General features: G+C 46.7%; 1 protein-coding gene across 1 annotated transcript in view; it reads right to left on the reverse strand.

Moving 5' to 3' along the window:
* Positions 1–569: 569 nt before the first annotated feature.
* The window catches only part of pdgfc (platelet derived growth factor c), a 41337-nt gene continuing 18273 nt past the window's right edge, over positions 570–23633 (reverse strand). Inside the window, exons 2-6 of the mRNA XM_076048154.1 lie at positions 14955–15147; positions 10075–10255; positions 2173–2377; positions 1870–2090; positions 570–1732 (exon numbers count right to left, since the gene is read on the reverse strand). Coding sequence (XP_075904269.1) covers positions 1619–1732; positions 1870–2090; positions 2173–2377; positions 10075–10255; positions 14955–15147 — 914 coding nt within the window. The 3' untranslated portion in view covers positions 570–1618. The remainder of the gene's footprint in view (positions 1733–1869; positions 2091–2172; positions 2378–10074; positions 10256–14954; positions 15148–23633) is intronic.

Below are 23633 nucleotides of genomic sequence, written 5' to 3' on the forward strand. Positions count from 1 at the left end.
GGTGGACAAATGAGAAAATCCTCCTGGGTGACCTGATGGCCGTGCGGAGGAATTAATTATCACAATTGAAAAAATAAAAAATGAACAGTGGATGTTTTTAGTGAGTGCGCAACAAAAAAAAGAGACACTCAAAACTTAATTCAAAATCAAGAATAGAAATAGAAGTTTTTTTCTTTAACTTTCCGTGTAAAAGTAGTTTTCAGAATGTTTTCCAACACAAGACGGTTTTCCCAGAAATGAGTCTTGTGCTCTGCGCCACTTCTTATAAAGTCGGTGCTAAGGCAAAAACGCACTTAGTTCTGACAAAAACAACCAGCTTTGTGATGCCACAAAGGGCATTAAGCTCTTAGTGGCTCCCAAAATAAGAGAAAAAGCACATCCCTTCCTTCACTTTTGTGTGCTTGAGTTCCATCTAAAAAAAAAATAAAACATTTTAAATGGGAATTTTTCAAACTGGACGTGGACTTTAAATCTCAGCAATATTGTGGCGCTGCAATGTCAAAGATAAAGACTGAGCAGAATATTCAACAATTAAAATCCCCCGTCTCGCCTCGAAGCGCTGGACTCACTTAGAAATCAAAGAGTTTATTTTGATGTACAGTACAAAGAAATACACGGGGCAATTACTGCAAAAGAGGAGATAAATAACTTGCATACAGAAAATAACATCACAACCAAAAAAAAAAAAAAAAAAACACTGACAGAATGGCCTTGCAGTTGTACTATAAGGTTGAAAATGTAACCCGCCAAAAAAAACAAGATCAGGATCTTTTGAACCTAAACGTTCCCTTTCCTGGAACAAATAAATATGTAACACCAACAATCTCACATGTGGCCGCAGTTGCTTGATGCTTTGGGCTCTCCTGACACTTTAGCGTCTTCTACGGAATCTTTGGTAGGAAATGAAGAAAAGTTAACGGACATAAATGCAAAAAAAAATGACATATTTACACGTACTACAGTCCTCATTGGGATCGGGGCACTTAGCGGTGTAGTAGCTAAGAGGAGGAGGAGGAGGAGGAAGGAGGAGTGGAAGCACCCTTATTTTGCCTTTGATGGCCTTAATGACGGGGTAGAAGGGAGAATTAGTCAGCTGGAGTCGGCTCACTTGGAAGCATAAAAAGCAGTGGAACAACGAAGGTCCCGTTTTCCACGACAGCATCAGATAATTCCGCTAGAACTTTGGAAAGGGAGAAGATGAGGCAGCGTTCTTTACTCTCAGGAGCAGAAGAATCAAGTCTTCAGAGCCTCATAATAGTCAAGATCTGCTCCAGTGTGTGTTTCTTTTCTCATTTTCTTTTATTTGTTTTTTATTTTGCCTCTCTACGATGCACTCTGAGCAGGCGCTTGGTATTCCACAGCAGTCACGTCCATTCAGAAGATTTATTAGATTCCAGTCTAGTAATCCAATTAGCCAAAGGACAGCAGGATGAAAGGAGAATCTTGTTAGCTTCCAGTGGAAGTGGATGAGATGCTGAACGCTGGAGCGGCGGGCGAGGTTCATTATCCCACGTCCCAGCTGTTGCAAGTGTGTGTGTGCATGTGTGTGTGTGTGTGTGTGCGTGGTCATGTGTGTGTGTGTGAGGTGAGGTGAGGTGAGGTGGGGTGGGGTGGAGCCTCAGTCCCGGTCGTCCTGACACACACAGGCACACTCCTCATGGTGGTCCAGGGCCACGTCAGTCAGCGACTTCTGCAGACCTCTGCCGCCGCTTCGGTATTTCAGCAGCAGCACCTGCAGCAGAGGAAGTGTTTCAGCTGAGAGTTTGCCTCAAAGGATGCAACAACTTCACCATCTTACTCATCATTTTGTGACAAAGCAAAGAATTGCTGTCGTAGGTGTTAGAAGAGTTATCAGAGGTGCTCCTTCACCTCGTGGTATTTCTTGGTGACCCTGGCGGGGACGCACTGACAGTTGTAGCAGCGGTGGGAGCAGCAGGCGCAGTTTCCGCCGCAGCGCTTCACCAGGAGGCAGCTGGGCCAGAAGATGGCGTCCGTCCTCGCCAGCTCCTCACGCAGCGACACGGAGAAGTTGCGCGGCGTGCAGCTGTACAGCCGGACGTCCTCCCTCAGCAGATTGAGGTCGACTCCCCCTTGAAGGACAGCAGAGGCGGGCGGGTAAGTTGGGAAACCATCCGAGGCTTCTTTCACTCCCGGGTATGTAAAATGTCGTACCTTTGGCTTTTTTATTCAGGATGAATGATTTTCCCAGGACGTGCCAGGTTGGCCTGTACAGCTCATCCATGTCCACTTGCCATCTGTCCGGCTCCAGGTACTTCATCACGTCCTCCACGGTCCCCAGCCCGCCAACGGCCTCCGACAGCTCCTCCATGCCCTGCTGCGACGGAGGCAGAACTGCAGCGAGTTCGGCTTCGGCAGGCTGCTGGATCACAAGGAAAAAAAACAAATCAAAAGCCAAACATTGCAGGGTTAAGAAAGCAAAAACAGATGAGCTGTTTAAAACGCTGCTCAGATTTGAGACCTGTTGAGATTTGAGCTGAAACTGAATGTTCTAAAGATAAAACGAAAGCATTTCTGCTCTGCGTCTCTCTTTGCCATTTTTCCTATTTTCCCTTTTCCCAAATTTTGTTTTTCTTCTTCCCTTCAAATTTCCAAGATGTGTGTGTTTTTGGTCGTTAATAAACATTCTTTGACAATAATTGTTCTTTTGTCAGTGTGGCCTCACCCCAAGTCCTTTTTTTAAGACCTTTTTATTTGCTATTAACAGCCGTGCGCACACGGCACCGCTTTCAAATCCTTTACAGATGTTGAAGTGGAGTTGCATCACACGCACAAGTGGAAACAGATTTCCTCCTGCGCTATCGCGCACATCCTCGCAGGACTTGGAAATAGGCGTCCGCGCTGATGTAATCGAGACGATTTTACACAGCAAATACCAGACATGTCTTAACGTCTGTAGCTGCGACGTGACATTCATGTTTAATCCTGAAATGCTTATTGGATTGCACTGAGATATAAACATGCATGGTTTTGGTGACCAGATGGGTGGAATTGTGAATATTTTGGGGCTTATCTCAGGCATCCATCCATCAAAGAGCCCACTGAAGGCGTTTTTGGAGGAAGGACATGGCAAACATGTTTTCCTGTCACTGTGAGGAGCCTTCACCTCCACCTCCAGCTGCAAGATGTAGCAAGTTTAGTTAAACTTGCCACATCTAGACGGCCTTTCGGGTTCCGATAAAACTCCAGCTGGAGTTGCTTCCTTCCTTCTGGGGCTTTTAATAGCAGCTCGCAGCTGTTGCTTCCGAGTTTCATCACCACTAAAAAGGCATTTCACAATTCATTTACATGCCCCTATATGCTGCACACATGACAAGCAAACTCAATTTGAATGTGCTTCAAGCGCACTCACGACAGAATTGCTAAATTTAAAATGAGGATGAAGAGCATAAAAAAAAGACAAGGATGAGACAGGGTGGCGGTGGCGATGCTGCCATTACTGACCAAAGCAATAATAATGCAAGAAAGACAGAGATGTTAAGTCAGATTGTTGCAAGGAGCCTTCAGCGGTTCCACAATGAGTGGAAGCACCGTGAGCTGAATGCTAGTGGATCCACAGTGAGAAGACCTTTGTCTGAAGATCTGAGGGGGAGCTGATCAGTGACGCAACGCAATTCCCAGGCTGACTTATAACACTTCCTGCCTCATGCGAGCTTCACCTCCTCTTCCCCCTTCGCATTTGCCCTGAGTCGTTACTACAGTATTTGTTTGCGTATCGGCTCGCTCCAGTGCTGCAGAGAGGCAGCCGCTTGATTGATACCTGGAGTGTCGGCCCTCCCGGGGGAGGAGAAGCTAATCTGTTCAACCTTTCAGTGCTTGCGACGCCACGTTTGTCCAACATGTCAGTCGGCTCGCTCTCTCTAATCTTGCGTGACTGACAGGTAAAAGGCAAAGTTGTGACATTTACTGGAGGTAAAAAAAAAAATTTAAAAAAAGTGTGAGTGCAGCTGGTGGGATGTTGGAAACATGGGTGGCTGCTGGCAGCTGCATCTTACATATTTTTTTGTTTGGTTTTTGGAAAGAGCAGAAATGTTTGAAAGGAAAACGTGGAAGTTTTTCCCCCTGTTGACTAACGGGAGGCTAACGTGCTGGAATCCAGAGAGAAATAGCTCCTGGAGGTAGAAAAGGTTCAGCTTTCAGCAGGACGTGGCCACTCTGGGGATCTGTGGCTTCGTATTCTCCAGCGTTCTCCTTTTTATAAGTTGCTTTCTGGAAGTCTACCCATATGGATGCTGACGTGAACTGCGCAAAGCGTTTTGAATGGCTGATTATTCTTCTGACATGCGAGTTCTATTGAAAACAGCTGATGGGGAGTGAGCAAATCCACACTGAACGCAAACGTCACACAGAGCGAAAATAAAAAACCTCCTGTTTTTTTTTCCCGTTCAAAGGGATCTTTTTCAAAAGTTTGGCGATGTCACAAATGCACCAATCAGACGCAGCGGTTGTGCCACATTAGCCGTGTGGGGTTTGCCTCCCACAGCAGCGACAGCAGTGGCTCGACGAGCCGAGCATGTCTCTGACAACCGCCAAATGAGACGCAAACCACAATGGTTTTGAGGGACCATCCTTAAAACAACGTGCGCTGCTGATCAGTTGGGAGGTGCTACCGACTGCTAATCAGCCTCACACTCTCCCACTGACATCCACCCAAAAATCCCATCCAACCTTTTTTTAAATATAGTTTTTGCAATCATCTCTGTGTTTTTCAGTTGGACATTTGTGTCAATGCTGCAGTTTAGCTCTAAACATTTCCAACTTTGCAATCTGTGTGTGTGTTTAGGTCTCCAAAGCCAACGGCCCATTGGTGGCGTTTTTTTTCCTCCTTCTTCTCCCTTTTAAATGGACGTGCCAGCGGTTTGACATTGTCGCACCGCAAGCTGCAACAACACAGCTGACACGCAGCTGCGCTGATGCCACGCGTTTGACTCATTCTAATGAGGCCGCCTTCCATGGCGCTGAGGAATTTCTCCTTTGGCACCGTTTGAAATAAATACACACAAAGAGGTTGGAAGGAAGAAAAAAAAAAACACAGTGGTAAAAAGCAGGTTTCGAAGTATCACGGCAAGAAAAATGAGAGTTAAATTGAGCCGTCCTTTCTCAGTCACGCTGGCTGCGGCTCTCGTTAGCGGTGCCTTGGCACCGGCCGGCGCCGTGCCCTGGAAGCCATTAACAGCTTGTGATTGCCCACGGTGCAGCACTCGCCCAATTAGCGGCGCTCTGCGAGCCTCAGCTTTTAGGAAGAAAAGGGAGGGCGGGCGATTCTTCAGGGACACGTTGAGAGGAGCGCGAGTGAAGCGAGAAGCTGACAATATTGCAGATTTGAAATTAAAAACGCTACAAAAAAAGTTTCAGAAGCATTACGCTGTCGTGACTTTTTTATTGTAGCTGTACGATTATGATGGCAGTAAAAGAGCTGTTCGAATGTAGACGACAAGGACACAGCATGAAGATATACAGCAGGAGGCGCCAAACCGGGTCAGCGCAGGTCTTGTTGCATGCTGACGCTAACAAAGCACACACACGCGCACACACACGCACACGCACACGCTGAAAAAAGGAAGGCCACTCTGCAGTTCTTAGCCTGCAATTATCTCATATTTTTATTTTATTCAAGCATCGGGACATCTTGTTCTCAGTTCATCCATCTCCTGTCTGAGCCTCTTCGCCGTTTATAAGAAATTTGAACTTTTGCGTCCAGGCTGTGATTACCTCATTCCCCAGCGCTCTTTGTTCTGCGCAGGACGACCGCACAGTTTTATTCTCGCGACTGAAATGACAGGTTGAGCGGGCTATGTTGAGATGAAAACTCCTAAATAGCATCTTGGGAGAGCTTGGCATAACAATACGGCCTCTGTTTTACATGCAGTAGCAAACCACTTCCTTGCACAAGACAAGGTCCGACCAAGCAACATGAGCCACATTGCGTGAATAAAGTAGTTTCTTTCCCGCCATCACTGTCTCACACACTGCAATTGAGGTCAATGGTAAAATAAAAATACAAAAAATGGCTTGAAAGCTTATTCTACCGTGCTAAGAGCGAGGCTGTGGTGGATCCGCCATTTAACCCTGCGAGGTGGCTGCGCCGCTGGGATTCAAGGGAGTCAAATACACATTAAGCAAAAAAAAAAAAAAGAAAAACAAATTCTGTAAGGTTGTAAATGAATGGTTGTGGCAGTGTGGATGTTGTGGTCAGTTCGATCAGAACTAGATGAACAAGAACAGCACAAAAACTTCTCTCCACTCTACCCTTCAACCAATTGGAAGCCTTTATTTGCTATCAACTCACTCAACTGGATGTGTGATTGGCCTAATTCTGGTTCGTCCGGACGTCTCTGGGCTGTTCACGGGTGGGCATGTGCAACAAATTCCACAGATTTGTGAAACACTCCATCAGTTTTGTCGGGTCAAGATTTATGAGCCTCCTCAAGCATGGATGCTGCACTGCAGTAAGTATTATTTTCTCTTTTTTGGTAATATGTCTTCATTAAATGAAGGGGTAGGAATGACACCAAGGGCTTTTTCGTTACACCTGACCTGCTTTGGACCTCTGTCCATCCATCCATTAGTTTTTCTGTCACCGCTTGTCCGGCGCTCAGGGTCACGGGGCTGCTGTAGCTTGTACCCAGCCAACTTAGTGAGACGGCAGGGTTACATCCTGGACATAAAACCATCCACACTCACATGTGTGCCTCCCGACAATTTGCCTATTGCAGGTGTGTTAGGACTGTGAGAGGTAGAACTTGTAAACCAGGCACAGCGAGGCCTTCAGTGTGAGTGGAAACCAGTGCTAACCACTGCATTCTGCCTTTGGATGTTGGGCAAACCGCACGGTCAGTGAAGGCAACATGAGGAAGCCTTGTGTTGTTCCTGGCAATAACATGTGTCTGTAGACCAGGAAACCCGACATTCAGAGGCCTTGTTCTGATCCGGCATTTCTCCGGATTTCTGCCACAGTGCCACCTGCTGCTCCCCTGTAAAACTGCAACTCCATCAGCGTCCCACTCAAGTACCACTTTAGGTCAAAACAAGTTGCATTTTTAAAGCTATATTACAAATTACAATTTGTTTATGGTTAGGACAGGGGTCAAGGTTAGGGTTAGAGTAGGGTTGAAGTAGGGTTAGGGTTAGGCATAGATTCAGGTTCAGTGTAAAGTATGGTTAGAGAAGGTTTAGGGTTAAAGTAGGGTTAGGGTTAGCATAGGACTAGGGTTAGAGTTCGCGGGGTGTCACTATCGAAAAAAAGCAAGGGGTCTACAAAATGCGGGACCAAATTGGGGCACTTAATATGTCGTCTCTGCACACATAAGCTTCTTGTTCCCAGCGAGGAAACCTGACCAACACTTTTCCGATGCAACATGCAGGTTTATCCAGTCAGAGCCAAATTGTTTTTGACGGCCCGTTTCCAGCGGATATGTGAAATATCTCCGTGTGAAACGTTTCCTTCTGGGGCATCTGGTCATGTGCCAAGCCACAGCTACTTCAAGTGAGATTTTACTACTTATTTATTGCCCTCTTCTCTCCTCCTCGCCGGTCTCCAAGCTGTGCAAAGTCGCTAAGCCATTCATTAAGATAAACAGCGGTGCCGGGGTGAGCTTTACGTGCCGGCAGGCGGAGGGGATCAACCCCCGGGATCAGGACCTCGTCGAGAAAATGATGTATGTTTTGTTTGCTCCTCCAGTTCAACCGTTCAACACCCCACACGCTCCATTCAACAGGCCCCTTCTCCTCAGTGTTTTAACAACCTCGTAGCCATCACCGCCCCCTCCCTCCCCCTGACCCTTTTACTTTTTCTCCAATCTCTTCCTGTGAATTACAGACCGGGTTTTATTTTCCTCCCCCATCCTCCTCCGTCCCTCTTTTCCTCCCAAATCCGTGGAAGTGGCGGGGGAGGAATTATTGCTTGTTTAAATATAAACTAAAGTGCCGGCCCCTGCGTGGCACGGGGTTCCAGTAGCTGCTGGTTGACCGCAGAGGAAACACAGCGCCGCTGTTCCTCCTCCTCCCGCTGCCGAAAGGTTCAAAGGGAAGCCAGACTGTGCACGCAGAGGCCGACGCCTCCTCTCCCTCCTCGTGATTTCCTCACCTTCCAGAGCGGGGGTGTGAGAGACAGGCCCGCTCTCTTGTCCGGCTGGCTGATAGCGGAACCTCACATCATCAATCACTGTCTCATTCCACTGGATGATAAATTTAAAAAATAATAATCCAAACCAAACCGTCAGCCGATTTCCCCCTTTCTCAACCCTCATGAATCCAAATCTGTGTCGCCTCCTCAGGAAAGAACCATGAATGCTCTGAACAGTTTTTTTGGGATCATTGTTGGATCACTAGATAAATTCATGTTAGGCTAAATCAGATTTTTCTTTAGTTGATTCATTCACGCATTGAGGGTAAAACCCTTTCCAAGTTTAAGTGCATATGAACTGTGCAATAAAAATAGAAAAAAAATCAGCATTGAATCCACTTTGGTATTTTTTGGATGTTGTTACTGCATGCTTTGACTATCGCATCCATATATGTGGCACTCTGTGCGTTTGTTTACTGAACGTCACTTCGTCGTCGTCTGATGGCGTCTGTGGTTATCAGGAGTCGAGGGCAAATATCTGGGCTGCCGTCGCCCTGGGGATACACTCTGAATTATGAATCACACACTTAAAAACTCAAAAAAACAGGGATAAGGGGAATGAAAAAAATGTTAACTTCAGTTCTTGCCTACTTGCGCTCGTCATGTCTCAGAGTGCTCCAGGGATTAGCAAGCAGTTGCAGTGTTTACTCGAAGCCAGTGAACGTGAACTGCGGCCTGACAGGTTCAAACATGGCACTTGTCTCTTTAGTGTGAGTTTGGCCTTTCGTCAGTGCAGAGAGCCGAGACTGAAGGATTTCATCTGTATGTGTGTGTGTGTGTGTGTGTGTGTGTGTGTGTGTGTGTGTGTGTGTGTGAGTTTGGAAGAACTGAAAAAGCTCAAAAAATGATTAAAGCATTAGCATGTAGGATTTCTTCGTAGAATTATGTCAGAATTAGGTGGTAATTGTTGCTCAAGGACTCATAATATGCCAATTTTCAGATCTTTGTTTTTCTTTCATCGCCCACTCCAAGGGGAGCAGCCTCACATGATTAATTATCCGGCAAAAACTCCCTAGTTCTGGAGGAAACAGCACATTTAGCCCCCTTTTCTAGCTTCCTGCTAAAACTGATGCTCTCTTGGATGAACTAATAGCCATGTAATAACGAAGGAAAAATGAGAAAACTTCTGAAAAGAAGCATGAAAGCTCCACTTCCCCTCCCTGATGTATTGGAATGCAGTAAAAAGAGCATCTGGAGCACAGAAATGCAGGACTAATAGACAGCGATATATAACAATCAGTCCAGACAGTGAGTAAAAGTGCCGGACAACACTGTGACCATCACCAAAAGCACATCTATCTCTTAATTTTGCACTTTTATTGGAGGGACTGGAATAAATCCTCCCAGAGGGTCAGGAAGACCTCTTTGTGTCACCTCTCATTTTCCCCACCTTTGTCTCAAACGACGCCGGTGGCATTGAAAAGCCTCATCTGTCGTCTGAGCGGATCTATAAATAAAGTGCAGGTTCACAGGGCAGATGGTTTTTAGACCGAGCGGTGACACAGAACGTGAGATCGTGAGGGCTTCTAAACAGAAGCAATCGCAGCCTGAGAAATGAGACGCCAGTGAGGTCTGATTGCACCGTTTATGTCTTTCATTTGCTCCGGAAACTGGAGCGGGTTGTGGAATCTCGGGTTTGGAAGCCCTACTTCTCTTTTATGTCTGTCAGTCTTTGTGTGCTGCCGTCTCTGTGTGCAGCAGCAACTGAAATATATGGAAATAGCAGGGGTTATATGCTGTGTAACACTGGAAGGTAATTATTTCACCAGAAATATAGATCTCCATGGATGACAATACTAGCGGTACGGTGACAAAGTTGTAATCGTGCCCTTTGGAGTCTGTCCTAAATCAACAGGATCTTCAACAAACACGTGAAAGCTTTGTGTGTTTCTGTGTGTGTGAGAGCTCGTCACCGTGGATGATGTACGTACCAACGGCAGGAGGGAGTAGCGGATGCAGAATCCCGGCTCTGAGGGGAAGTACTCATCAGAGACAAAGTGGATCCTGAGCTGGTTGCCTTTAGAAGTGTGAGCTGCCGGCGGAGACTGCGATCCGCACCAGCGGCCCAGGACGGTCTTCTCGGTCAGATCCTCCACCTCCACGTAGTCGTACCTGGCGAGACAGACAGCGGAAATGGGAATTGAACGCGGTTGGCATCGGGAAAACATCTCGGAGCCACGGCGGCATGCAGAGCCATGTTTTGTTTTTGCTCTACGGGATAAGGCACCACTTTAAGTCAATCATTATCTGCAACCGTCATCGTACTTAGTCCTTCAATCCCATCCCCTCGGTTGCTCTGCTGCACTACTAAAGGTGAGATTGCATCCATCAATAAAGCTGCCTAGGGAAATAAGTTTTTAACAAACAAACACAAAACAAACTACGGCAAATATCTTTGACTGCAGGATGTTGACACACGAGTTTCATTTTTATTTACCACCTGAATTACATGAAAACAGGTCATTGCCATTCTCATAGGCTGGTTGATGATGCAGCGTCAGCAGCAGCAGTAAATTCAAGCTGCAGTAAATTCAAGCGTTGCGGCCGCTGATGCAGCCTTTTGACACGGTAATTACTGAAAGTTTTTAATTACTTCTCAACAACACTGGACACTGAGTTGACTGTGACGGTTGCTCTATTAGATTTCTAAACAGTTTGAACTCATCACAGGGATACCATATTGGACCATATTTCATCTGGACACAAGTGGAGCAACTTCACAGGATGAATTATCCAATAAGCTCCACAGATCTGCAGGATTTATCCCTCAGTTTTCTCACAAAGAGTTGATTTCCAGCTCAAAATCAGAAATGTTGTCATTAATTGTTTCCACAGTTGTCATTAGAGCTCTTTTGTTTTGTGGACTGGTGAAAAAAACTCCTCTTTCACAAAAGCGTCAAATAAATTGTGTGCTGGAAGTAAATAAAGCTATTTGTGGTCATTAGTTTGTTTCCAACCATATGTTATGATAAACAATGACATTCTTCACAGCAGCTCCTTTCTTTGGCCGGCCTGAAAAACAACACACGTTGCTCCCAGACTCACATCGACCATGCAGCGTCAGTGGCTCAGATGTTCAATCTCTATTATTTCGACCTGAGCGTGCGGCTGCCCTGCATTCAATACAACCTTGTTCCCGTGACTCCTCACAGCAGCGGATTAATCACTCTGCCATTTGCGTCAACAGGAACGCTAACCTCTCGCTCCCACTCAGCGCTGCCAATTTGAATATTTGATCTGCTGGGGTTATTTTATTTTTTCCAAGGGCATTGTTTACAATTTGCACGGGCTTGACAGAATCAGTCCAGGCTGGTTTCAATAGAACGACACGGAGGGACGTGTGCACGGCTATAAATGGATTTTCTGTGATGTTAAACAAACAAAATTGGAGTTTGCGCTCAATGAAGTGACTGACTGCCGAATTTGCTTTGGAAAGTCATGCAAGAGCGTGAGGGGGAAGGGGAGGTTAAAGCAAAGCTGGCTTTTCCCTTCATGGATTCACTATGAAGAAATCGCATGAAGTATAAAACACTGACTCCGTTCGCAAGGACTGAAGTATCCTGCTTATGATTTTTGTCAGCGGTCCACTGATATCTATGTCAGTATCAGGCATCGCTACCGATAACAGGTTGGAGTGCTCAACTCGTACTTGTAACATACGTACTGCGACACCAGTTGTGCATGTATGTATATGACAGTTTTCTTTCATTTGTGTTTGCACTGCAGTGAAACTTCTGACAGTTGCCCATGTTCTAGAAGAACATACTGAGGATTGTTGTTCAAATAGGAGAACATCTGTGGAAAAAACAAAACAAAACGAGTATTGTTCAGTACCGAAATGTAGAAAATTGGCATTGATGCATCCCTAAGTTTTGTGGTTTTAGGAAAGCAGAACTAATACTACTAGAGTTAGCTAGAAACTGGAATTAATTGGTAGCCGTCTTGGATACGATCTCATTGTCGGTCCGTTGATTTGGCCGTCTTATTATCTTGCTGATGGATCACTTGGCCAAAGCTTTGCGCAGGTAGTCAGCAGCTCTCGGTATTTGGGTTAAGGTCAACAAATGCCACAGTTTTTCATCTCCTTTCACCAGGTAGAAAAACTGGGGTTTTGCAAAGGCCAGGACACAAAAGTTCATCTAAACATGGCCACTGATGTTCCCATGGAGGAACCAAGCTGGCATGAAATTGTTTTTCGGAGAAAGGACGACGCTTGACTTTGGATTCTCATTGCCTCGCCTTGCACGACGGCCAATCAGCGGAGAACCTTTTCTCCTCAGGCCCTGGGATGGCTTCACGGCTTTGACAGATGGCTCATCAATAATGCAGGAGGCCCCTGATCATTACACATCACCATGTGTTCAGAGTGTCGAACAGCGGTTTCTCGAATTTACAAATGCGCCGACCTACACGGCGAACTGTAAGTGCGGCCATGCAGTCAACAGGATGTTGTAGAGGGACCTGATTGGATTACCTTTCCAGCACACAGAAAGCCCTGTAAATATTCACAAAGCTTTTCCACTGCTTGTAAATATTTAATAGGTGCGCTATTTACCACTGCGATGATGGATTAGCGACATGAATGCTGCTTTTTTTCCGCATTTTTTGGGGAGCGAGTCCTTCCCCTTTGGACTAAATCAGAGAGCATAAATGCTTTCAGAGCAGAGAGCAGCTCTGTCTGCCTGTGAGCCGCCAAGCACGACTCTGCTGCCATGCCAACGAGCAGCACGACCAATCCCCCTCCAATATGCTTCTCCTCCAGTGGATTTGCAAAAGAATGCTTTTCATCGTGCCACAGACAAACAGAATAGCAGATGAGTATCTCTCGACTTCTGCTCTCAAGGCCTTTGCCTGTCCCGCCGCCGACGCTCGCCTCGAACCGTGACATCGCTGCCAATCGGCGGACGGCGGATTACATTCTTGATGATGTGCGATCACAATGCGGCGGTGACACAAGGGCGAGGGCAGCGTGTCGAAAGCAGACCTTTTCCTCTTTCTTTCCCGGAATGAAGCCGCCCTTGTGAAAACAAATGCAAAAAACACCTCCGCGTTTAGAGGCGAGGCGGTGTTTGAAAGAAGAGAGGAGGAGAAGAAGGGGGAGAGGAGAGAAGGAAGGCCAGATGGACAAACTTGTGCTTCTGCTTGGATTTGCAGAAATGTTGAGAGAGCCGAGGCAGTAGACGTGACCTCGGGGAAAAGGTTGTTGTTTATTGTCTCTCACCCGTCTCCCGCAGGACACTGACGGGTGGCGTCTCGCAGAGGCAGGACAGGCACAAGAGCTGTCAATCCGCAGCCTTGAAACTTTATTCCCTGGCAGGCTTCTGACGGGGACCCTCATCCTCATCAGCATGCAGCCAGAGCCGCTGTGGAAGCGTCCTGCGGGGCTTCGCATTTCTTGCTGCTTCATTTATTTATTTATCTATTTGCACGGTTGCCATGGCAGAGCGCATTGAGTTGTTAAAGAGAGACAAATCCCAAAAAGAAGACGAATGTGCTGCTGGATAGAGAGAAAATCCACCTTTGAAGCAGATTATGGACGAAAGTCTGCGTCAAAGTAAGAAATTATTTCTATACCTGAGATCAATGCCAAAATGGTAACGGCCACATTAGTTGAGCGACTGATGCTTGATGCTGAACAGCTGATGCCACCTTCCTTTATCTGAAACCTGGCCGATTAATGCAGGAAACTGCAGTTCACCATCTTATCCATTAGGGGGCTCTCCAGGAATGACTTGTAATGGGAACCCTCCCCCCGCCTTTGCAGCGCTCATGCTCCTCCATGCTAACCAGTCAGCTGTGATATATTGACAGCGGGACACTGAACATAATGCACAGATGGTAAATCGATCTTTGGGGGTCGGGATTCCCGCTTAAATTGAATGGCAACAGAGGCAAAAAAAAAGAAAAAAAAAGAAAGGACGGTAATTGAAATGGTGCTCCAGCACTAAAGCAGCCCGCGCCGCATGCAAATGCGGCGTGTGCACGTTTTGCGAGCGTGTGTGTTTACGAGATGCCCTGGCGGAGTGAGGCGGGTGTCTCCCGAACAATTACGCGAGCGGCTAAAAATATCGACCAGATCAAGTAAAATACGGCGTCATCATGGGGCCCTCGGCGAAACAAATCACTCCGCTGCCGGCCCTTCAATATTCACGAGCCGCCACCGCACGCCCAAGGCAATTTCACAAATGGCCACGCTCTCCTGCTTTAAATCTCTGAAAACGAGCCCGACGTAGGCAGGACACATCTTCCTTCCTGGTCCTTAGCGTCAGGAAGAGCCGAGGAAGGGGGACGCATCACGCAGGAAACAATCTCGCTGACAGCGCCGCGGACCCCGGAGGTGACCCTTCCGGAAGGTTTTGGCCTGCTGAAGGTTTCAGCATCGCATAAAATGAGCAAAACGCTGAGCTTTGGCACATCTGTTCAACCAGCAAGGAAGAACGAAGTGAAATCATTTCAAGTTGGAAGGGAGGGACATTTTTTAGACACGTTTTGCAGGTAATTCAAGGTGGTGTATTCCACAACGACTGGCCCAACTCAACAAATAACTCCAACAACAAAGTGAGATCCCGAATAAGCAGCACTAGGTGCTGGAGGTGCTGGCGGGGGAGGTTCAAACCTGTGACAATTAGCAGCAGCCTTTCAATTTTCCTGAATGAAGAAATAAAGAAAGAGTGGTCCCTGCAGTTATTGTGTGTAGTTATATGTCCAATGTTAATTTGCCAGTTTGATGAGAAAGCAATCTGCAAAGCGGTTTGACAGTCAAGTCCACACGTTTTCACACACGACAGTGACTCAGGCACGGCGCTCTTACTTGCAGATGCCGTCTTCGGGGTCCTCCAGACCGAACCTTTCGTCGAAGGTGAGCTGGATCCTCATGTTGCTGGGCGCCACCAGCCTCCAGACCATGGTGGTGCTCCTGGGATACGTGTGCGGGAAGTCTGGGCTCTGGAGCATTCCCTCCACAGTCACTGTTATGATCTTCTCTTGGTGGGAATCTTGCACTCCTGTAGTCAGACAAACACAAACCAGAAGTCCCATGAGGATATTTCACTTATTCTTAGATGGCAACACTCATTTTGACTTGCAAGGACCCGAACCACTTCGACGGTGCCGGCACTGAGGGAAGAGGCTCCTTGCAAAGTGCCACTGTTCCCTGTGAAATATTACTCCGACCTCAGGTCAGGAAATCAGGAACAGGAGATTGTCGAGCTCGGAACGTTTTATTTGCTTTTAGACCGTCTAAAAAAAACTTTGCCGAAGATCTGAATAATGCAACGCTGATGTCTAGGAAAGAAGAGCCCGAACCTGCGGCCGAGTCAAGCAGAGGGCTTCACTCTGGTAAACAAAAAGATTGCGGAGGTCTAAATATGGGACGTTAAATGCCTGCACTGAAAACGGTTGACGGTTGAGGAAGGGCTGAAAAAGCTGAGAGCGCGTACGTTAAATTTATCTCCCAGGAAGCTGAGCATGGTGAACAGTCAGAAACACGCGCACACATGCACACGCGCACACACACACACAAACATACGGGCGGCATCTCATTCTTTGAACCTATAGGATTTTCATTCTAATGTCTGGGGTTGGAACTGTGAGTCCATAAATCTTGAGGGTTTTAATCACGCTTGCCAAAGCCGCTTGCTCGCTCGCTCGCTCGCTCCCACAGCGCTCCATTAAAACCTCGAGAGAAAGAGAAGGATTTCTGTACCTGAACCGCCAGCCACCGCCGCCGCCAACGGCGCTCATTATCAGCCAGTTCCCAACTCTCCGGATTAAACGGCGGCGAGCAGGACGACAGGATGTACAGTGTAACCGGTTTAATGCATTAAAGGGGTTACACCTGTTTTTGTTTATTTTTCAGGCAGAGTAGAGCAGCCGTGCAGGGATAATAATTAAAAGGTATTGAAAGCAGCGCTTTGGTATACTTTGGTATACTATTTAGCCCTCTGTTTACAGCCTCTCCACTAAAGCCTACGCTTTATCGGTCCTCTCAAATGTTTGGAAAGGGAGAAAAGGTCAGAGGACGACTTAACTGCGACCTTGCACTCGGTGGAGGTATCAGTGAGGTATTGGCCTCGTTGTGATGTCACAAAGGGCTGATTTTAGGCATTCTGGAAAAGAAGCTCAGGTTCAAAATACATGATAATAAACTCAACACTATGGCTGCAGGACAAGCAAAAGCCAGACTCTGGCAACTGCGAACATTCATTCAGCAACGTGCAATATCCAAGTGTACGTGACTCATTAATTTCAGGGGAGATTACGGTGACATAAGTGCATCCTCAGCCACATTGCTTTGTTTTTTTTTTAATTTTTTGAGATGGAGCCGTCCAGCTCTTCCAGCTGTCAGAGAACCAGAAGCGGTTTACTACGCTCAGGAGAAGTTGCTGCTGCTGGAAGTCTGACAGCGCGTTAAACGGATGAGTAACCATTCCCCCCCCCTCGGTGGAGCGGCGTCCAACGAGCTTCGTCGCTTTTTTATTCCGCCATAAATGTCGTTTTTCTGAAAAAGGCAGCGTGACTCACTGGGGCGGCGGCGGGCCCACGTCCCGTCGCCCGCCGATGCAGCTCGCCCGCGACAAATACAAAAAAGGGTGCAGACGCGGCGTCGCACAACTGTTCCGAAGCACTCGTCACTTCTTCTTCTTTTTTTTAATGGAAGGTTCCAAAGAAAACTGGAGGAGGAAAGCAAGAACTGATTTGTGATGATCTGCGTTTCAACACTTTCTAATGAAAGTCGCTTACGGATGAATCAGAGTTGAGTTCCCACAGCGCCGTTTTTAACTCATTTCGCTCAATAAAAATGAATCACTGAAGCAGGGCGAAAAACACACCCGTCATTTCTCACTCGCACTTTCTTGCTGTTATTTAGCTTTTTTCTTTACATCGCTGCGCCTTTTGAGTTTTAATAAAATGTCAGGCACGCACACACACGAGAAAACAATCGTTTCAGTTTTTTTCTTTGTTCTCTGATTGATCCAACAGTCCCCCGGGTTTGGCTTTTATAGCAAGTTGTGAGCAGATTTAATGAAAAGGTGTCAAAAGCTGGGGGAATCTGAGCCGTGTGTTTTTTTTCGACCAAACAGACTCTCTGATAATTGTAAAGAGCAATAAAAACAACAACCTGCTTCTCTTGCAGAGATTTCTTTTGACTATTTTTTCGGGTTCCTGCCAATCCAAGGCGAGATAAAGCCGTTCGACTCTGATTAGAATCTACTTAAATTATACATCAGTGGTTGGTTCTTTTTTTAGCAAAAACCAAATACGGGGCGGTGGGGAAAGGGCTTTTCTGTCCGTTTGCTCGCGAAGCTAAAAGCTTTCACGCAATTACAAATTACACCCCTGTCACCGTGTGCTCCAAGAGACGTGCGCACCAGGTGCCTCGAGCGTAATGTTCAACAATGTTCCCCAATAAAGTCCCGTAATAGCCGGCGCGCGAGTCATGTTAATGAAGGCGAGCGAGGGAAACAGTAGAAATGCACCTGCGACGCCGTGAGTGCACGTCAGGGGAACCAGGTGCACGAGAGTCTGTGGGAGAAAACGTGTTTGATGGTGAGTGGAAGGCTTCTGTATTAAGGCTGTGATTGAGAGGAATATTGTAAAAAAAAAAAACGTAGATGTGTTTTTCTGTTGGGTTGCAGTGGTTTTGCACAGCTGCATTAGAGAGCCGATGAAGACGAGGGGGAAAAACAGAAATTCGCACAAGATCTTCCTGGATGGAATCAAACTTTGTTGAAATAAAGAGCGCAAACATCCTGCTTAAATCTTAAACACACACACACGCACGCACCCGCACACGCACACACACACACACACACACACACACAAAAAAGACAAGTGAGCAGTCGGTGGGGGAGCAGTGACTCCACATTCCTCTCTGGGCTTTGTGGGAGACGACCAGGAATCTGAGGGCTTCATTAACACGATTCTCACACAGACAGACACACACACATGCACGCATGCACACATACACACACACACACACACACACACACACACACACACACACACACACGGATGGCTGACCTATATTTAAATAAAACAGTCATTGCCGTGAAACCTTTCCATTGATGTTCACCCGCTGGGTGCAGTAAACACACACACGCACACACGCGTGCGCACTCTCTCACACACACACACATGCACACACACAGCATTGCTGGGCGTAACTTTGACTTGAAAATGACCTCACTTCTGGGGGTTAACCAATGTCATCTCATGATCAGAGGAGCGGCTCCCCTGGAGTGAATTACCTCAAACATGACTTTTCCTTGACCCACTTTTTTTTCCCCTCGCTCCCGCTCTCTCTCTCCCTCTCTCGCTCCCTCTCTCTTCCTCTCAGCAAGGAAAGCAGAGCCGACTATTAAGGGAGGAAGTGACTCTGAATAAATAGGAGCCTATACAGTGCAGCCATTGTGCTTTGTTCACACGTTAGTGGGTGAACTTGTTCTTGCTGTTACACATTAACCTCACCCCTCTCACCCCCTTCTCCCAGCCCACCATCCACCACCATCACCCCCTCACCCCCTCCCCCGGCGCTGATGCAGGCAAGGAGGAACATGTGGTTTCTGCTTCATTAGTGCCTCTGATAAATAATAAATATTTTAGGAAGTAAGCATATCAAAAAGAAAAAATAAATAGCTGGATATTTTACACAAAAAATGTTTTCTTAAGTCTGAACTTTGCAGCACGCACAAAAATGTCACGCGTCTGCCACTGATTCTACTTGTTTTTTGACACATTGAGGAAACCAAATGACTTGTGACTTGTTTGAGCGTCCACAACTTTCTCTGTTGCCACTCGCAGCCCGTTCAGGATCTGGATAAGCCTGTAATTACTGTTTACTTTCCCCTCTGCTTTGCTTTGCTGTGGCTACAGAAAGCACTCAGGAAGGCCCATCGTATGACCACGACGGCGCTCTGACGCTTCATAATTAATGATATGGTTCCGTCCCTGATAATTAAAGCAGTCTTTACAACTTCCACCACATTTAAAAGCAGTAAAAAGGGAGTAAAAAGAATAATCAATGAACATTTATTTACCGGCCCCTTGACAATAACCTAAAGTGCTTTACAGTAACACCATGGCGATAAAAATATATATACTGTTGTTGTAAAAGGCAGTAAAGAAATGTCACAGCACAGCTGGGTGTTGAAAGCCTGATTAGATGAGGTTTATTTAAAAAGTCCAGGCTCAACGACGATGTGTTTAAGCTTGGACGCAGCCACAGACGAGGCTCCGCAACGTCTTTGACCTCAGCACCTCCAAGCCCCTCTTTACTTCACTATAAGCCCACGCGTCAGAGGTAATTTAACTGGAGGCATTGCACGGACAACAACCCCTGCACACTCTCTACATATGGCTGCATGCATAGCCAGACGCATTAATGAACGCCACGAGGCCTCAGGCAGCGATTAACTAACGAGCGCCGACCCTCTGCTCAGTCTGCTGCGTGTTTCTCATGGCGAGCGAGAAACATGCCGATTTTCCTAAAATCAACATAAGCTTATTTACACATTGAGAAAAATAACAAAATCTTATGGTGCAATTCAACCTAATAGTGTTGTTTCCATTAATGCCTAAAGTCAAAGCTAAAACACTCCCTTGCTGGTGCTGATTTTCCAAGTATTACATGAACAAAATTGAAAGAAAATGTTGAGAAAATGACAACCCTTCACACATTTGAAGGATCCATCAAGCATATGGGTAGCGGGACATGAAAGTGGGTCAAACATGAAGTTGAATGGGCGTGTACGGGTATAGGCGGCCACTATATTTTAAAATCGTTAATATCTAAATTACAAGTTCGATGTTTACAAGTTCACAATGGCAAAACACAGCAGTTTGAGAGAGAAAAATATGCCTTTAAGCCTCTGGGGTTTATCTGCTGGCCACACCGCCACCATCCACTGGATGCAACCTTGGCTTTGGTACGGGGATAAACAGGCCACATCATTATGTATCCCTGGGAAAGCAATAAATATTGTGGTCTGAACTTAAAAAAAAGAGAAAAGGTCAGGCTGGTTAGGGTTTAAGAGGGGGAAGCCATTATTTACTGTTTCGATCACTGCTGACTATAATTAAACACGCAGAAAAATTCCCGTGGCACCGCGCGAGCAAATAAATTTAGTGCGGATTACTCATGCAGCCGTCGGCTTTTGCGTTGTTTCCAAACATGGCGGGCCGACGAGAGATTGCGCTCTTGCAGCGCCGGGCATCGCTGATAAACCCCCCCGTGTGACCACTCGTGGCCTCGCTGCGACACTCCCAGCAGTCTGTGGTCCCAGCGTGGAACCTCACCGCACCAAAAATGATCTTCTTTTTTTCTTTTTTCAAACAGGCCTTTTTTCATCAGCCCCGACACAATCGCACACACATCTGCTGCTCGTTAGGACGGCACTCTGGCAACTACAGGTGCAAGTAAATTCCTGACCCCGCACTGGATATTTATTACTGGTGGCTTTTCAGCCAGTTGGGTTCCGGAAAGAAGAAAGACAGAAAAAGTGAGGCTAAAATACGGCATGGGAATCTTTCATGCAACTTAACAAACACAACAACTTCAGACTAGGTCAGCCTAACGCTGTGATGCATTGCAGCTTGCTGGGGACGAGATGTGAAGGGGGCCGACGTCAAGTGAAAATCATCAGCACATCATCAGCACGTCTCTGCTGCTTTTTTGGGAGTTGGATGTTTTAACTCGGGGTGACGACCTCGTGAGCTGATCCTCACCGTCGTCGTATCTGCCCTGCGCAGCTTGACTGACGGCAAATTGCAAAGCTGCTTAATCTGCCTTATCTGAGTCCTTCCTGCGGCAGGAGCGTCCGAGATGATATCGATCGCCGCGTCGTTGATCCGTATCTCCAAAATGCTGCTAAAGATCCCCAAAAGCAGAGTTCCATAAATAGGTGTTTCGAGTAATTTGTGTTAAAATGATTAGTATAGGGTTACAGATTCATTCCCAGCGCCTAGCATGATGGTATTCTACGAAAAGGGTCAAGTAGAAAACAATGACAAGTATTAGAATTTTAAAAATTATGAAAATTCCAGCAGTGACAAAGTGACAAAGTCCACCAGTCCTGCATCTTGACAACTGATGTCTGTGTCTACAAGGATGCTTTTGCACAGATGACTGGGGTTGTTTGAGGATTTAGCAAAACCGCAAACATTCCTCTTAAAAGCAAAAACAAAAAAAAACAAACTAAGTGAATCCATAAAATCCGACGGAGGAGCCTCGGAGCCCATTTTCACTGCATGACTGCAACAGGTGCATTGTTATGACCCGTGGAAGCGCCATGAGTGAAGGGGCAGGGTCAAAGGTCGCAACAAATGTAACCGGTCCCGGCGCAGGAAAGGCCAAACCCACTGGGGTTTCTCTGCCTGGTAATACAATAACGTGAGACATTATTGATCCCCGTGATGGGAGCCCACGGCTGTTGTTGTTTTTTCTGCAGGAAGGCCAAGAGTGGTGACCTGGTTAGTAACAACCTGCTCAGCAACACTTTAACCATGCAAATCACTTCCAGAAGCCAAGGTCAGCCACCGCTGGCCCTCGCTGACGGGTGGTCTCTCCCTCTCTCTCTCTCTCTGTCTCTCTCGCTCTCTCAGTCTGTCAAAACAAGACCAACCTGCCCCAGTCACAGGGGGCGGGGCCATCTGTTGACACCTGCTGCAGGGGCAAAGCAAAACATCTGCATCATATCAGATGACCCAATCTGATACCCCTCATCTGTGTGTGTGTTTGGGAGGGAAGGGGGGTTCACTCTGAAAACACTTGAGAGAAAACCTGAAAAGTGTTTAAATTCTTGATTAAAAACCAAATAAATGATTCCTCTGTAGATGAAAATCTGTACAGAAACTTTTCAGATGAAAAAAATATTGACGTCAACAGCAAACCGGAGTCTTCCAGAGCCTTTGTGTGGTTTGAATCTCTCCGGCAGAGAGACTCAAACTCGGCGCCACTCAGCGCCCCCCCCCCCCGCCCTTGAGCTCAGGTTACAATAGCTCCCCACCCCTGAATGATTTCTGGCAGCCTCTAATTAGTGGCCACACTTGTGTTTGGCATCCGCGGAGAGGAAGATTAAGTGTCAGCCTTTTCACCACCGTCGTCGTCACTCTGTGGTGTCTCATGTCTGAGGACCCCACGTCCCTCAATCTCGACACATCAGCGCTGAAACCCAACAGTAAATGAACAAGTTTAACATTTGAATTAGAAGTGGGATGGTGGAATGTGCCACATTTTATCGAGAGCTCTTGTCTTGAAAGTGTTTGGAGGGGCAGAGAGATATTCTGTCAATCACATTATAGGGACCAATCAAATTACTGTGCAACATTAATGCTCCCCTATTGGATTTGTGTGACGCCTAATGGAACGCTTAAATGTGAAAATGCCATCTGCTATTGTTTGCAACTTGTTCTAGCTTCTAGTTCCAGTTCTTACAGTACGACTTGGAACGGCCGTGCCTCAGCACCTCCCACCTGTTCCCATAAAGGAGGCTGAAACTTGAAGACGGACTTAGAAAAAGGCTTCTCTCGGAGGTTGTTCAGACGGATCAGTATGATTTCAGAGGAAAAATTTGGAAAAAGTTCATGTGGCCCATTTCATTTCAAGTTCTATTTTTTTCTGTGAATGAAACATTTAAACCAAGACCTGAATCCTCTTTATTGCTGTTGTTTGCTACAAGTGCACCTCACTGACTGTCCTCATCAGTTAGTGTTACTTTACCGGGTGGAGAAAAACTCAGCCCCGGTCGCTCCTCTGGCTGGGAACCAGCTGCTGACTGATGGTTCTCGTCTTTTTTAAACACTGCGTCTCACAGCTGTGGAGGGAAGGCAGCTCCGGGGCTGCTTTGTAGTCACATCTGTGAGCCGGACAGCTGGATGTTTGCAGAGAGAAGAAGAAGAAGAAGAAGAAGAAGAAGAAGAAGAAGAAGAAGAAGAAGAAGAAGAAGAAGAAGAAGGAGAAGAAGGAGAAAAAAAAATCTACAGTTTGATCTGCAGCGGGCCAGATTGCAGCACAGTTTTGCCGCAGCAGATCCAGATTCCGTGATTAAGACTGATCAAAGACTGATCACTCCAGGTTTTTTTTTATTATTATTTATTTCCCCCCCCCTATGGCTGAACATAGTCCACTTTGTAGCCGCCTGCCATCTATAACGGAGCGGCTGCGGCGAACAGCTTGGAGGTGGTCAATAATTTCTCCCCGACTAATGATTTCCAAATTGATCTGGGACTGAATGCAGAAAAAAGCTGAGGCTGCAGCTTGGAAGACAGCCAAAGTTGGCGCGGCGGAAGGGTTCGCCCTCACACGTCCTCCTCCACTTCACGCCGGTGCTTTGATCTGGCCTTAAAACAGTGGTTCTCAAACTTTCTCTGTCACGCCCCACCTTGGAGGAAGAAAATATAAGCCTCAAATTTGACGTGGCTGTGTCTTGAGGGATCACGATGAACCTGCAAGTGGTCCCATGTCTCTAGGACAAAGTTGACTTTTGACCCC

Source organism: Nelusetta ayraudi, unplaced genomic scaffold (assembly GCF_046127955.1).
Source record: "Nelusetta ayraudi isolate G7.1 ecotype Tasmania unplaced genomic scaffold, CSIRO-AGI_Nayr_v1 ptg000097l, whole genome shotgun sequence".
Taxonomy (NCBI): domain Eukaryota; kingdom Metazoa; phylum Chordata; class Actinopteri; order Tetraodontiformes; family Monacanthidae; genus Nelusetta; species Nelusetta ayraudi.